This window comes from Podarcis pityusensis (assembly GCF_964106645.2).
Source record: "Podarcis pityusensis genome assembly, chromosome: 4".
Lineage (NCBI taxonomy): Eukaryota > Metazoa > Chordata > Lepidosauria > Squamata > Lacertidae > Podarcis > Podarcis pityusensis.
Genome location: NC_138027.1, coordinates 83,889,316 through 83,902,963, shown reverse-complemented (window position 1 = coordinate 83,902,963; position 13,648 = coordinate 83,889,316). Strand labels below are relative to the sequence as shown.

Sequence of the window (13,648 nt, the reverse complement as noted above, 5' to 3'; positions counted from 1 at the left end):
CAAGGTGGGCGCCACTACCAAGAAGGCCCTTTTCCTGGTTCCCTGTAACCTCACTTATCGCAGTGAGGGAACTGCCAGAAGGCCCTCGGAGCTAGACCTCAGTTTTCGGGCTGAACGATGGGGGTGGAGCCATTGTGTGGAAGAAAATGATTTTCCATGTACCCCTCTTTGTTTTGGCTGTTTGGGGAGGCTTGTAAATAATCCCTTACCTCACTCTCTCCTAACACCAAAACTTGTTGACATGCAATGAAGCCAAATGTTCAGGAAAAGCTAAAGTAGTAGAAGAAGAAGAGTTTGGATTTGAAATCCCGCTTTATCACTACCTGAGGGAGTCTCAAAGCGGCTGACATTCCCCTTTCCCTCCCTCCCCCACAACAAACACTCTGTGAGGTGAGTGGGGCTGAGAGACTTCAGAGAAGTGTGACTGGCCCAAGGTCACTCAGCAGCTGCATGTGGAGGAGCAGAGACGCCAACCCGGTTCCCCAGATTACGAGTCCACCACTCTTAACCACCATACTGGCTCTCTTCCTGCAGTACCAGTTTCACCAGTTTCTGGAAACCACCAGAGGGGAGAGTGCTCTAGTGCTTGAATTCTGCTTGTGAGTTTTCCATAGGCATCTGGTTGGCCACTGTAAGAACAGGATGCTGAACTACATGGGCTACTGGCCTGATCCAGCAAGCTCTTCTCATGTTCTTATTAACAAGAGTTCTAATATGGCCATTGGTAGTGATCAGGACTTTTTAAACAACAACAATAATCCTGGTTATATCCCTCTGAGTTCACCAAGTTTGCTATCCAGCATATAGTTATTTTTAAACATACTGAAAGTGTTACAGTTCTCTGAGGAACAGATCCAAGACTAACATCTGTAATGTTTTCTCACCCGGCATATAACATTAGTAATGGACAGCTGTTGTTTAATGACTGGTACATTTTTAAAAGACTGCTTAATACTTCAAGGCAATGCAGTTTTGGTGTCACATTAATAGATTTTGATTATCTAATGCTGGCATCTGAGGCTGCAAAGTCCAAACTGAGCTAGGCTTTATTCAGATACCATTACAAAGTATGATTAATGAGGAACTTTAATAATGTTTTGGTGTGGTGTCTAAATTGGCAGACCATAGTTTGTGATCATACGTTAAAAACAAAACTTTGAGGTAGGTTTGCAAACCATTGTTTAAGTTAACCATAGTGCTGTTGTAAACCTCCTTCAATTAATGATGGTTTCAATGTGATATCTGACTTGACAGGCCAAAGTTGAAGCTATTTTTCTGCCTGGAGAGACTGCTGCCCTGTGGAAATTTAATTGAACTAATGAAAATGAATAGTGAGAGGATGGATAATTAGAGCAGATAGGCAACTCTAAAGCATGGTTTGCCTGCTCAAATGATAGTTTGGCAAGACCTGTATTTGGCATATGATCTGGTTTGCTCCTCAGCTCTGACTTGCTGTTGGCCTTGCCTGATCTGACAGTGACCTCAGTGTTTCACAGTCATTCCCACACCAGCAAATGCACAATCTGGATCACATTCCGCTTCAAATTTGTTTTGTTTTGTTTTACAGCTCAGCCCCTTCCTTGGAAAAAATGTAAAACATGAACGCAACAAACACACGTTTTCAAATCAGCACACCATACCTAGAAACATCACTGCCTACAGTTTCCAGTCAAGTGGGTTTGTTGCTGCATAATGTGAAAAACCTACCGAACTCCCTTAACCTTGAGTGGATGGATGAATGTTTTGACAGTGGAGTTGCTGTCAGTTTGATGACCTTGACAGTCTTCCTGCTCTGCTTATAACATAGTTTTTGCAAACTAATAAGGAAGGGGGGGGGGGGAGGGAACAGACCTGTTTCATTCTAGCCAGCCTGAAGAATTTAAAGCATTCACCTGAACTCTAACATTACACTCTTGGATACAGTCGGAAAATAATGTGAGCGTTTTCTGCCAAGCCTGACAAGCACACATTTCTCCCCAGTTACTTTTGGTGTGATTATCTCAAAAACTTCCATTAATCATAGCTCACTCAAGCTTACTTTTTCCCCAAATACTTAGGGTGCCTCTCTTTCGAGAACAAGACCGTTTGCTCGAAACTGTGAACAGGATACTTTATTATGTCAAAATAAACCATCTGGCCGTACAACTGTTTCTAATTACTTCCCTGCCTAGACTGTAAACTTTGGGGTTTGGCACTGGCCTTTCCTTCCAGAATGCTGCCCAAATCCAGCTTCCAGGCAGCTAATCAAAGGCACTTGGTGGAGCACAGGAGGAAGGAGCCAGTTCTGGCCAGCTCGGAACTCTGCAAACCTTCTGGGTCTGTTCGTGTTTCGGACTCCGCTGGAGAACTCTTCATTTACTGCTTCCCTGGGATCTAAGCATGCATACTCAGGGGCTTCTCAGCTTGGTGTCGTTTCTATTCATGTCTTCACTCTTCGTCCTGCTGCCTGTTATTTCGCAAAGTTTCTCCTTGTCCCTGCGGTAAGCTCGGATTTTAAGCTCTGTTGTTGTTGTTTTTCCAGCAATTAGCTTTTAGGGGCCAGGCAACAAGTTGCAAGGAAGAAGCCTTAAAGAGGTATTTCTCTCCCTCCCCCTCCCTTCCCCCCCTCCAACCTGCCGCTCGACTCTTTGTAAAATTTGAGCAAAAGATCAACAGCATATCTGAGTGCAGAAGCAGAGCTGTAGCTGTAATTTGCGTTTTGACATCCACATTTGAACTTCAGAATTGCATGATACATAAGATATCCCAGATCAGATGGGTTGGACAAAAATGTGTTGTCTCTTTTGAGATTATCCCGATGAGCACACGTTAGAGTTTCCTGCTATTTACTGACTTTGTTTTTTGGGGGGCTTCATATATTTGCTGGTCAAACTCTGTTCATTTGTAGCACGCCAGTATCACCCCTATTGGTAAAAACAGCTTTGAGGGAATCTAGATCTAGCATCCTGGACTAATTTTGCTCTAGTAAGGAGGAGAAAAGGCACAATGGCTATAAATTCCCACAGTGGCTATAAATTCAGATTAAGATGCATAGAAATAGGGGTATAAAGTCTTGCAAATTCCATTGCCTGGGATTTGCAACTTGTCAGCTTGTATTTGAGCCCTGCTGCATTCCACTTTGGACTTCATTCCAGATAGCTTAGTTGGTAGAGCATGAGACTCTTAATCTCAGGGTTGTGGGTTTGAGCCTTACCTTGGGCAAAGGATTCCTGCATCACAGGGGGTTGGACTAGATGACCCTTGGGGTCCCTTCCAACTCTACAATTCTATGATTCTATGCTTTGCCATAATAAATAAAATATTTAACGCCATACTTCTTTAAAAAATAATAATCCAGGAGTCTCATTTGGATGCCCTTCTTTCCTTCTTGAGTAAATAAAATACTGTTGAGCTATTGCTTTAAAATGGAACAAGTAAAGATTTGGTATTAGGCTGGCCGCAAGGTGTTGGTCATTCTATGCAATTTGACATCTGGAGGTTTAAAAGGAAACTAACAAGGAAAGAAATGTGTGCCATGTTACATTACTGAAACAGTTTTATAGTTTTATGTAAACTGCCTGAAATGTGGCTTTAACATTTTTTCAAATGAATAAAGTAAATACTAACATTCTGATGGGGCATATATATGGGTCATGTCACCCGTTGGGTGGAATCCCAGCAGCAATAATTTGGGGGCATTCTGATTGGGAAGGTTGGCAAAGATGGGGAGGGAATGGATGAATTAAAATAATAAGCTCCTCAATATGATTCAGTACCTTTTTCGGGGGAGGGGGGGAATAAACCATCTTCCCATCCAGAACATTAATGTACTGTCAAAAATAGAGATGACACAGGACACCTTGCTGGGCAACCTGCACGAAAGTATTTGCTAGGTTCTCAGGTTTACTTCGGTATTCAGTTATATAGACCACATTCCTATGAGTCAGTGCAAGTACCAGCCTTTCCAACTCTTCTTTGCATCTTCACAGCACCCCCAAGAGGAAAGGTACTGTTATTCCTATTTGTGGTTGGAGCGGGAAAACAGAGTAATTCAAGTGTAGGTTGTGTGTGGCTGCTAGTGATTTGCCCAAGGGACAGTTCACGCTGCCCAACCCTTCTGTGCAATTTTGCACACAAATGCCGGAGGAGAGAATAGGGGCATGAACAAAGCTGCTCTCACAGGAAGGCGGCACCCATTTCCTTGTTGTTGCTGTATTCCAGGATTACAGAGAAAGAAGCTGACTCCCCCCAAATAGCTTAATTCACACTAGCTTTTCTTCATGTAGCCAGTGTTACCTTTGCATGGAGGGCTTTGGGAGTGTGAACCTGTCGGGCAACTATAAAATAAGATTGTGGATGAATCCCCACTCGGTTATGATGCTCGCTTTGGGTAATCTTGGGACAGTCTCAGTTTATGCTTCCTTAGAGGATTGTTGGGACGTGGGTTGTGCTGTGGGTTAAACCACAGAGCCTAGGACTTGCCGATCAGAAGGTCGGCGGTTCGAATCCCCACGACGGGGTGAGCTCCCGTTGCTCGGTCCCTGCTCCTGCCAACCTAGCAGTTCAAAAGCACGTCAAAGTGCAATTAGATAAATAGGTACCGCTCCAGCGGGAAGGTAAACGGCGTTTCCGTGCACTGCTCTGGTTCGCCAGAAGCGGCTTAGTCATGCTGGCCACATGACCCGGAAGCTGTACGCCGGCTCCCTCGGCCAATAAAGCGAGATGAGCGCCACAACCCCACAGTCGGCCACGACTGGACCTAATGGTCAGGGGTCCCTTTACCTTTAGAGGTTTGTTACATGGTCAAATTAAGGATAACCTTTCCCAAGTGCCTAGAGCAAGGCCAGCATGCACATGCAATAAATAAATTCTGTCTAGCAAAGTGTTTTTCTTCTTCATTCGAAATGCAGAAACAAAGTTGTTCCTGAATGCAAGCATTGCTGAAATAGCACTGGGTTCTGTTTCAAGAAAAAGTGCACATCTACCACACTGGTGTGAATTTTTGAGCCACACGTCAATGTTAGTGTGTGGATTAACAGATTTTAATATCTAGCCACTTAGTCCCATTATTATTTAGAACCCAAAATAAATGTTTTTCTTAAAACCCAGAAATTGGTTCCCCACCAAGTTTAATTCCAAAATAATCTGTGGGCTGATTGCCGAATGAGTACAACCCAGCAGCACAAGTTTCTACATCATTTGTGTGATTCTCCCCCCCCTTTTTTACAACTGGTTGTCTTCTTAATTCCCTGCAGCAATGGTTGGGGAAGGACCTCGCCTTGCCGACTGTCCCTGACCGAGTCAGAGCGCAGGTGTCGAATCCCTGGTGGAAAACTCTGCAGTGGCAGAGGCCAGTGTGACTGTGGGGTGTGCATCTGCCAAGTGACCGAGCCAGGCAAATACTATGGGCCCCTCTGCGAATGTCATGAATGGGTGTGTGAAACCTACGATGGAGAAACTTGTGCAGGTAAGCAAGTCTCAGCAGCTCACAGAGCTTCACAGTATGCTTCAAACGTGGTCACGACATCTCTGTAGCCATCTGAACTGTTGGTGGGCGCTGGCAAATGATGGGGCTGGAAGCCTTTACTATTGGGTTCCTGTATGAGTAGAGAGTTGTGGGAATCTTGGAGGTTCTCCATGTAGGTGGGTGAAGGCAGAAAAACTGAGCTGGTTGTGGCCATTCGGCGATAATGACTTTGGTTGAGCATGGTTACATGGTTAGCACAGTCAATGACTGAACTTTGGTTGACCCACTATGTTTAGGGTTAAGGTAATAAAGACTGGTTGATTAGAAGAATCCTGGTTCTTCTGAGTTTCTAAATAGCTAGAGACCATGTGAGACTCCATCAGTTCATGTCTAGCTGGTGAATTAGTGTGGTGTAGTGGTTAGAGCAGCCTTCTCCAACTTGGTGTTCCCCATTTGTTTTTGAATGCAACTCCCATCATCTGTGGCCATTGGCCATACTGGTTGAGGCTGATTGGATTTGTAGACCAAAAATATGAAAGGCACCAAGTTGCAGAAGGCTGGTTTAGAGTGAGACACTTGCACTGGTAAGACCCATGTTCACATTTCACCATGAATTTCACTGGATGAGAAAGGTGTTCTGAGGTTAAGGGCTGGTTGGAGAACCATGTAGATAACATTGAATTCCTTGGAGGGAGGTGGACTATAAATTCAAAAAATGAATAGCGTTTTGTTGGAGACTGATGTTTATTTATATGCCATGAAGAAATACCTTGCTTGCTGATTTATGCACCTTCAAAAGCATGAGAAGAGGGTAGGCCTTTTTCTTCTGGTCAATTGGCACTCCTTTTTGTAAGCTGGAGCATAAGATCAAGCAGATTGGTGGAGTGCATGTGGGACCAAGAATGAAGGAGTCTTTTCCTGTTGGAAGGTGTGTTTTGTATAAGGGGTTCCCCCCAAAAAAGACTTACCATAGGCTGCCCCTAGTCAGGAAGCACATCTTAATACACCCCTTACCAGGGGTGGGGGAACTTTTCAGCTTCATGAGCTAGATCCTCATAAGGATCTATCACATAGGCCATATTCGACAGGTGGGCAGGTCCACCCACCCTGTCAATCAATTGATGTCACAAATGATATTGGGGGGGGTTGGTACTTTGAAGTCCCAAAGTTGGGACTTCAAAACTGGTAGCAGGCAGCAAAGCACTGCTAAAGGGATGTTTCCCCTCCCTCCCTTTTGAAACTGAGAAGGTTCAGGGTGTGCAAGACAGCTCTTTGCAGACAACTTTCTCATGCATCTCAGCCAATCAAGATAACCCTTCTGCTTGAAACAGGGTGTAATGAGTCCATGCCCATAAGCTGACATCACCAGTGAGTGGATAAGGTTTGCAGGCCAAACTGGACACCCTGGCAGGCCTAAAAATAGCCGGTGAGCTGGAAGTTTCCCCTCCCTACATAGTCTATCCCACAGCTTGAGGAGTTTCTCAGCTTTATTATAAGAACACCTCCCTTCAACCCAGTTCTAGCAAAAAACCAAAGAGATGAGCTTTGGATTTTATTTTCCAAAAATCAGTAGAAAGAGATCGTAACAAAATCTTGTGAAATATCCTCAGAACACAAAGGAGTAGCTCTAACAACTGTGCAGCCTTTTGTGATAGCTTCCCTTTTAAGGCAATGAAACCAAATGCCCAAGTATAAAGGAGATGCTTGTTTGGGGTAAGGGGAGGGAGAAGAAAAGAGAAGGTACAAAATCACACATGCAGGCTTAAAATCAAAAAGTCGATCTAGCTTAGCTAGTTACATGGGTTTCATAAGATGTGCAAAAGAGAGGTTCTGAGAGACAGCAAATATATATATAGTTTTATTTGAATGCTGCCTCTTCATAGCCAAAATCATGCTCAAGACTGCTTACAACATGAAAAAACACAAAATTACAAACATAATGAAAGCAATCATAAACAATAAATAAAGCATCAAAAGTACACAATCAAACTGAACAAATTCCACATAAACAATAATAAGATATTGATACTACTTTTTGGAATTTTTATTTTATTTTTTATAACAGCAGCAACCCTCCCCCACCAGCAATACCCCAGCCCAAGAGTCTATTCAGCCACCTCAGCTTTTGTAGCTGGAGTCAGTCAGGGCCCCTCCCTCCAGGACTAGTGGGGAAAGGCCTGCCAGGACTTACAGCCAAGATTGGCTCTGGCCTTTTCAGCAGCCTCAGCTTTTGTAGCTGGAGTCAGTCAGCATATTTCACACCCTCTTCTGGTTGCCAAGGGTCTTTCTGGTTTGTGGTCTGAACGGTTAAATACTGCATGTAGTAAACTGCCCCCAGCCACTTGCCCCTCCCTCACCTGTCTTTGCTCTCCGGCCAGACCAGGTTTCTTGAGCAGGGCTGGCAGACACGTTTACGTTTTACAGAAACAGGACAAAACAGAACCGGTAAGGCTGCCACCACTCCCTTTGTCCCGGGGAACCCAGAGCCACAACCCAGGGAGAAGGCTGTGCCCCGTTATTGCTGGTTACCCTCACTCCACAAGTTGTATCCACAGACTTGCAGACAGAAATTCTACGGTAGAGCACGACCAGAGTGTAAGGCTTGGAATTAGCTTTTCCCCCGGAAAGGCACACAGAAACAGAAAGGTTTCCTTTTTAAAATTTATTTTAAAAGAACATAATGAAACATGCTAAAAAGCAGGCACATCTTTTATAAGTTACAAGCAAGGAAAAAAACAACATTGTAGAATCTAACTGACTTACATACTTACGACTAAGATACAGATAAAATAGTTAGAGTCCTTCAGGGATCCACGTTCAATGGTTTCAGCAATTCTCCATCACAAAGGACAAAAGGACGGCTACTTAGGTGGAGCTTTAGCAGCCGGGCGATTTGCGGATTGCAGAGCGCGCCTTCCCAGCCATTCCCAAGATCTTTTATCCCCAATTTGCACGTGGCGTCGGGACCCCCAAAACCAATCATAACTCTTGATTATTTTTAAATTCTCCAATGACCAGCTTGCGGGCTGATCAATCTAACATCTGGCAGCTGGGCCAATTAAGAACCCAGAGCCTAAATCAAAGGGGTTTCCTCCCTTTCCCTGGAGCCTATGCAGATGCACATTCCCAGGCAATCAAGGCAGACAACATCACTGAGGGAATGCCCATAACTTCGGACCCAGGTGTCAAATCTTCCATTAAATCAGGGGTTTCCTTTCCCATAATAAACCTTTCACACCCTGGGAACCTGCTGGTCTGGGGTTAAAGGGACAAAACTTATTTCCCATGGTCCTTGTGGCTTGTTGGTATCCCACAAGGCCTCACTCTCATTGCTTGACCAAGGAACAGCTTCTAAGCAAACACTAACTTTACTACACTGCATTTCCCTTTTTTGGAGTCTGTAAATAAGGCCATGGCAGTTTTGGGTGCTGAACCAACTACTGAGTGCCATGAAGTTTGTGCACTCCACATGCTGTGTGTGGACTTCATCATTCATGCTGAATGCCGCGGGCACCACGCCCTGCGCATGCACGCACACACTGATTCCATGTATACATTGCATGAAACAGGCCCTAGTCATACTAATCTTTGATTTAATTCCACCCTCTCTGTGTAAATCTTCTTTAGTGCCCACTGTGCATTAACACTAGATTCTGGCACATAGTGTCTGCTTGGGCTGCAATCCTTCACTTGCTTACCAGGGAGTAAATTGGATTGAATCCAGGGCACAGTATGAGCAAACATGCATAAGTCTGAGCTGCACAAGAGCCTCAAACTTGATGTGAATTGAAACAGTTGTAAGGCATGATCACAATGCTAGTATTTTCAGCTGTCTGTTTTAATTGCTCACATTCTGTTGTCAGGGTTAAGAGTTTTTAAATAGCTCAATAACATGGGAGCAGAGGAAAAATTGCAACCTTCTCATTTGTCAAAGGACTAGGGACTGTTCGCTGGGGCTTTTTCACATCACATCCTCTCTGAATACTTGTACCGGTTCCATGTAACGTGTCAACTTTTCGGGCCAGACACCACAATTAGGTCAAAGCAAATGTCACAGAGAGTGCCATTAGTAACAAATGTGTTCCAGCAATGTGCTTGGCAAATTTCATAGGAAAAGAAATAGCAACTGATTTTAACAGCAACGTTGTTAAGAATAATAAGTCCAATAATAACAAACCCCTATAATGTGAATGCTTTTTAAAAAGAGAAATTAGTACTTGGCCCCCTTTATCATACTGCATCATACAGAAATGTTTAATGTGCTCACATAGAACACTGCTGCTTAGGATAGAATACATGGACCCAAAATGTCATGCACATCGGACTTAGGTCTGTGCTGCATTTTCACTTTCAAGAAGATTTTCGGTGCAAGAGTTCTGCTTTCAAGGAAGCTGCTTTTGACGGGTGCTAAACACAATGGAAACCAAGTGTAATTCTACATTTTCTTGTGGATGTTTGAAACTGTTTGCTGCCACTGAATGGACTTTTTTTGTTGCTGACGCTGCTGTTATCTCACCGTGAATGACCCCAGCCAATCAGGGATCACATAATGGATATGATGACATCACAGGTTCACTTAAGGCTTGATGACAGTGAGAGCAAATAGAGTTGCATATCCCTTGCTCCGTAAGATATTGCTGAGGTGTGTATATGTGTGCAAAATATCAGGCTGATGTTCACTGTTTTGCTTGGTGTGCTGCAATGCCTTCTACTTTCTGTATAAGCTGAAGCTGAACGTATCAGTATTTTTTCTGAAGCCTAACTTCCCTAAAGTTTTAACGATACTGACTTTTCCACCATAATAATTACTGAGTTCAGTGAGAGAAGAAGAATTTGGATCAACTGCTTTTAAACTGCTTTCCCCAAACTGCAATGCTTCATCCTACCATAAAGGGATCAAGTCACCCTCATAAGAATTAGCGTGGAGGTGGGGTCATTAAGATGCCAAATACCATATCTGAATAGTGGCAGGTAAGATTATCCTATATAAAACCTGCTATTCTTTCTAGGCAGCCTCACCAACTTGAGACCACCAGACATGCTTGATGGTCCAACAGTGTATCAATAAACCTCCTTGTTTTATGACTTTGAGGACTGCAAAAACAATAGTGTGAGCTGCATTCAGGTTGCTGGGTCACAAATTCTTCATGCTTACGGTGAGACAAAAACAAAAAGGGTTGATAGAGGTGGGGATCAAGAATTATTATGGTGATATACACAGTTAACGTCAGTTTTGAGTCATACTGTATATTAGTCCTTGCTTCTATCATGTTTGGAAATCTGCTATAGGTAGAGTTGTTTTGGGCATGATATTAATGTTGACTGAGGATAAACTGCCATCTTATTTTTCATTCTTATTACAGTACATGGAAACAGTCTCATTTTGTTTCTTATTGTGCTGTTCAGTTTAATGAAGACTTTTCAGTTAATCTTTGCTTTGAGATTAATGCTGGTCCTGGGAAGGTTAAATGAAAATGAATCTAAAAGGTGGCTTATAGTTCAAACGCAGGGTATCTGTTGATAATAAAACAGATTGCAGCAGTCGTGTCTTGAGGAAAGCAAGGCAGAAATGTTTTTTTATTCTTGTAAGTACCATTTCCCAAGTGTGTGTGTCTGATATACATATGACATGACTCTGGCATGAGGCATCCAGCATGTGAGAAGAGGTCTGTGTGAATCTTAACTTATGATATGGTTTACCTTTGTAGATTGTGGCATGAGTGTAAGAGTGACATAACTCCCAATATGACAGGAGGGCCTCCATGATGAACTTTGGTGACCCTGGAACTTCTAGTCTCCTGAAAGCCACTCAGGCATATCCTGAATTCACCCACATCTGACCTAAAGTTTAACCCATGCAAATTTAGTTGCTAAGTACAGGATACTCAACTCCTTAATGGGAGCCATCCGCACAATGGTAAGGTGATTTAAGGGCAAATAGCAGGAGGACAAAAGCAATGACCAACCTATACAGCATCTTAAAAAGCAGAGACATCACCTTGCCAACAAAGGTCCGTATAGTTAAAGCTATGGTTTTCCCAGTAGTGAAGTATGGAAGTGAGAGCTGGACAATAAAGAAGGCAGATCACCAAAGAATTGATGCTTTTGAATTCTGGTGCTGGAGGAGACTCTTGAGAGTCCCATGGACTGCAAGAAGATCAAACCTATCCATTCTTAATGAAATCAGCCCTGAGTGCTCATTGGAAGGACAGATCGTGAAGCTGAGGCTCCAATACTTTGGCCACCTCATGAGAAGCGAAGACTCCCTGGAAAAGACCCTGATGTTGGGAAAGATGGAGGGCACAAGGAGAAGGGGACGACAGAGGACGAGATGGTTGGATAGCGTTCTCAAAGCTACCAGCATGAGTTTGACCAAACTGTGGGAGGCAGTGGAAGACAGGAGTGCCTGGCGTGCTCTGGTCCATGGGGTCATAAAGAGTCGGACACGACTAAACAACTAAACAACAACGAATTAAGTTTAAGATATTAACTGATGCAAAACAAAGAGGGGGCTTTGCCCTGCCAGATCTAAAGTTGTATTATGAAGCCGCAGCGTTCTGTTGGCTAAAAGACTGGCTACTTCTTGAAGACACTGATGTGTTGGATTTGGAAGGGTTTAATTATGCTTTTGGATGGCATGCATATTTATGGTATGACAAGGTTAAGGCAAATAAGGCCTTTAAGAACCATATTGTCAGAAAATCACTGTTTAATGTCTGGACAAAATATAAAGACTTGCTGGAAAATAAAACTCCAAGGTGGCTTTCACCTTTGGAAGCTAAGGCCCGAAAAAGACCCAATATGGAGGCCAAATGGCCAAAATATTGGGAAATTCTAGGAAAAGATGGAGACAATTGGAAACTGCAGAGTTTGGAGAAAATGAAGGATAAAGTGCGAGACTGGTTACATTACGCTCAGATTAAAGAAGTTTTTAAAAATGACAAGAAATTAGGGTTCCAGGTGGAGAAATCGAAACTAGAAACAGAATTGTTAGAACCTAAGAGTAAGGTACTTTCAAGGATGTATAACTTGCTGTTAAAATGGAACACACAAGATGAAATGGTTAAATCGGCTATGATAAGGTGGGCACAGGACATTGGGTATAATATTATGTTTGAGGACTGGGAAAGGTTGTGGAGTACTGGATTGAAATTTACAGCATGTAACGCTTTGAAAGAAAATGTAATGAAAATGATATATAGATGGTATATGACCCCAGTCAAACTTGCAAAAATTTACCACCTGACTGACAATAAGTGTTGGAAATGTAAAGAGTGTGAAGGAACATTCTTCCACCTCTGGTGGACTTGCCCTAAAGTGAAGGCGTTCTGGGAAATGATTTATAATGAACTGAAAAAGGTATTTAAATATACCTTCACTAAGAAACCAGAGGCCTTTCTTTTGGGTATTGTCGGCCAAGGGGTGGTAAAGAAGGACCGGACATTTTTTATGTATGCAACAACAGCAGCAAGGATACTACTCGCAAAGCATTGGAAAGCTCAAGATCTACCCACACTGGAAGAATGGCAGATGCAACTGATAGACTACATGGAACTGGCTGAGATGACCGGCAGAATTCGCGACCTGGGAGAAGAGAGGACTGAGGAGGATTGGAAGAAATTTAAGAATTATTTACAAAAACATTGCAACTTGAGTGAATGCTAAACAGGATACTAGATCAAAATAACTGAGCACCACTAATTTAGATGTTTTTAAGAAAATAAGTGAGATTGAGAAAATATAACTCTTTTTGAGAACTAGAAGATTATGAAACACAGAAGGGATATAAGAATGCAAATAAGATAATAAATTGCTGACAAAATGTTATAACGATGAAAGTGGGAGCGGGAGATGTGAGGAAGTCCAAAGAAAATGTGAAATTATGTTAAGATATATGTTACATTGTTTATTATGTTTATTTCTATTGTAAAACCTAATAAATTTCTATTAAAAAAAAATAAACAACTAAACAACAACAGCAGCAGCAGGAGGAGATGGCCTGATTCAGTTAATCCACTCACTATCACAAGTCTTTCACCCTTTCATTAAGCAAACAGGGTGGCCAGTTTTCAGTCCTTTTCTCTTTAGGATGGGCAAGGTGAGAAATGGGCAGGAACTCTGAGTTCTCTCATTTTAAACCCCTCCTTTCCCTACTAGGAGGGATTAGCTAGGATTATTATTTAAACCCCAGACTTTCCCATA

General features: G+C 42.8%; 1 protein-coding gene across 1 annotated transcript in view; it reads left to right on the top strand.

The window, feature by feature from the left end:
* Window positions 1–2,290: 2,290 nt before the first annotated feature.
* Window positions 2,291–13,648, top strand: part of ITGBL1 (integrin subunit beta like 1) — a 145,310-nt gene continuing 133,952 nt past the window's right edge. The window contains exons 1-2 of the mRNA XM_081003140.1: window positions 2,291–2,480; window positions 5,235–5,446. Coding sequence (XP_080859266.1) covers window positions 2,380–2,480; window positions 5,235–5,446 — 313 coding nt within the window. The 5' untranslated portion in view covers window positions 2,291–2,379. The remainder of the gene's footprint in view (window positions 2,481–5,234; window positions 5,447–13,648) is intronic.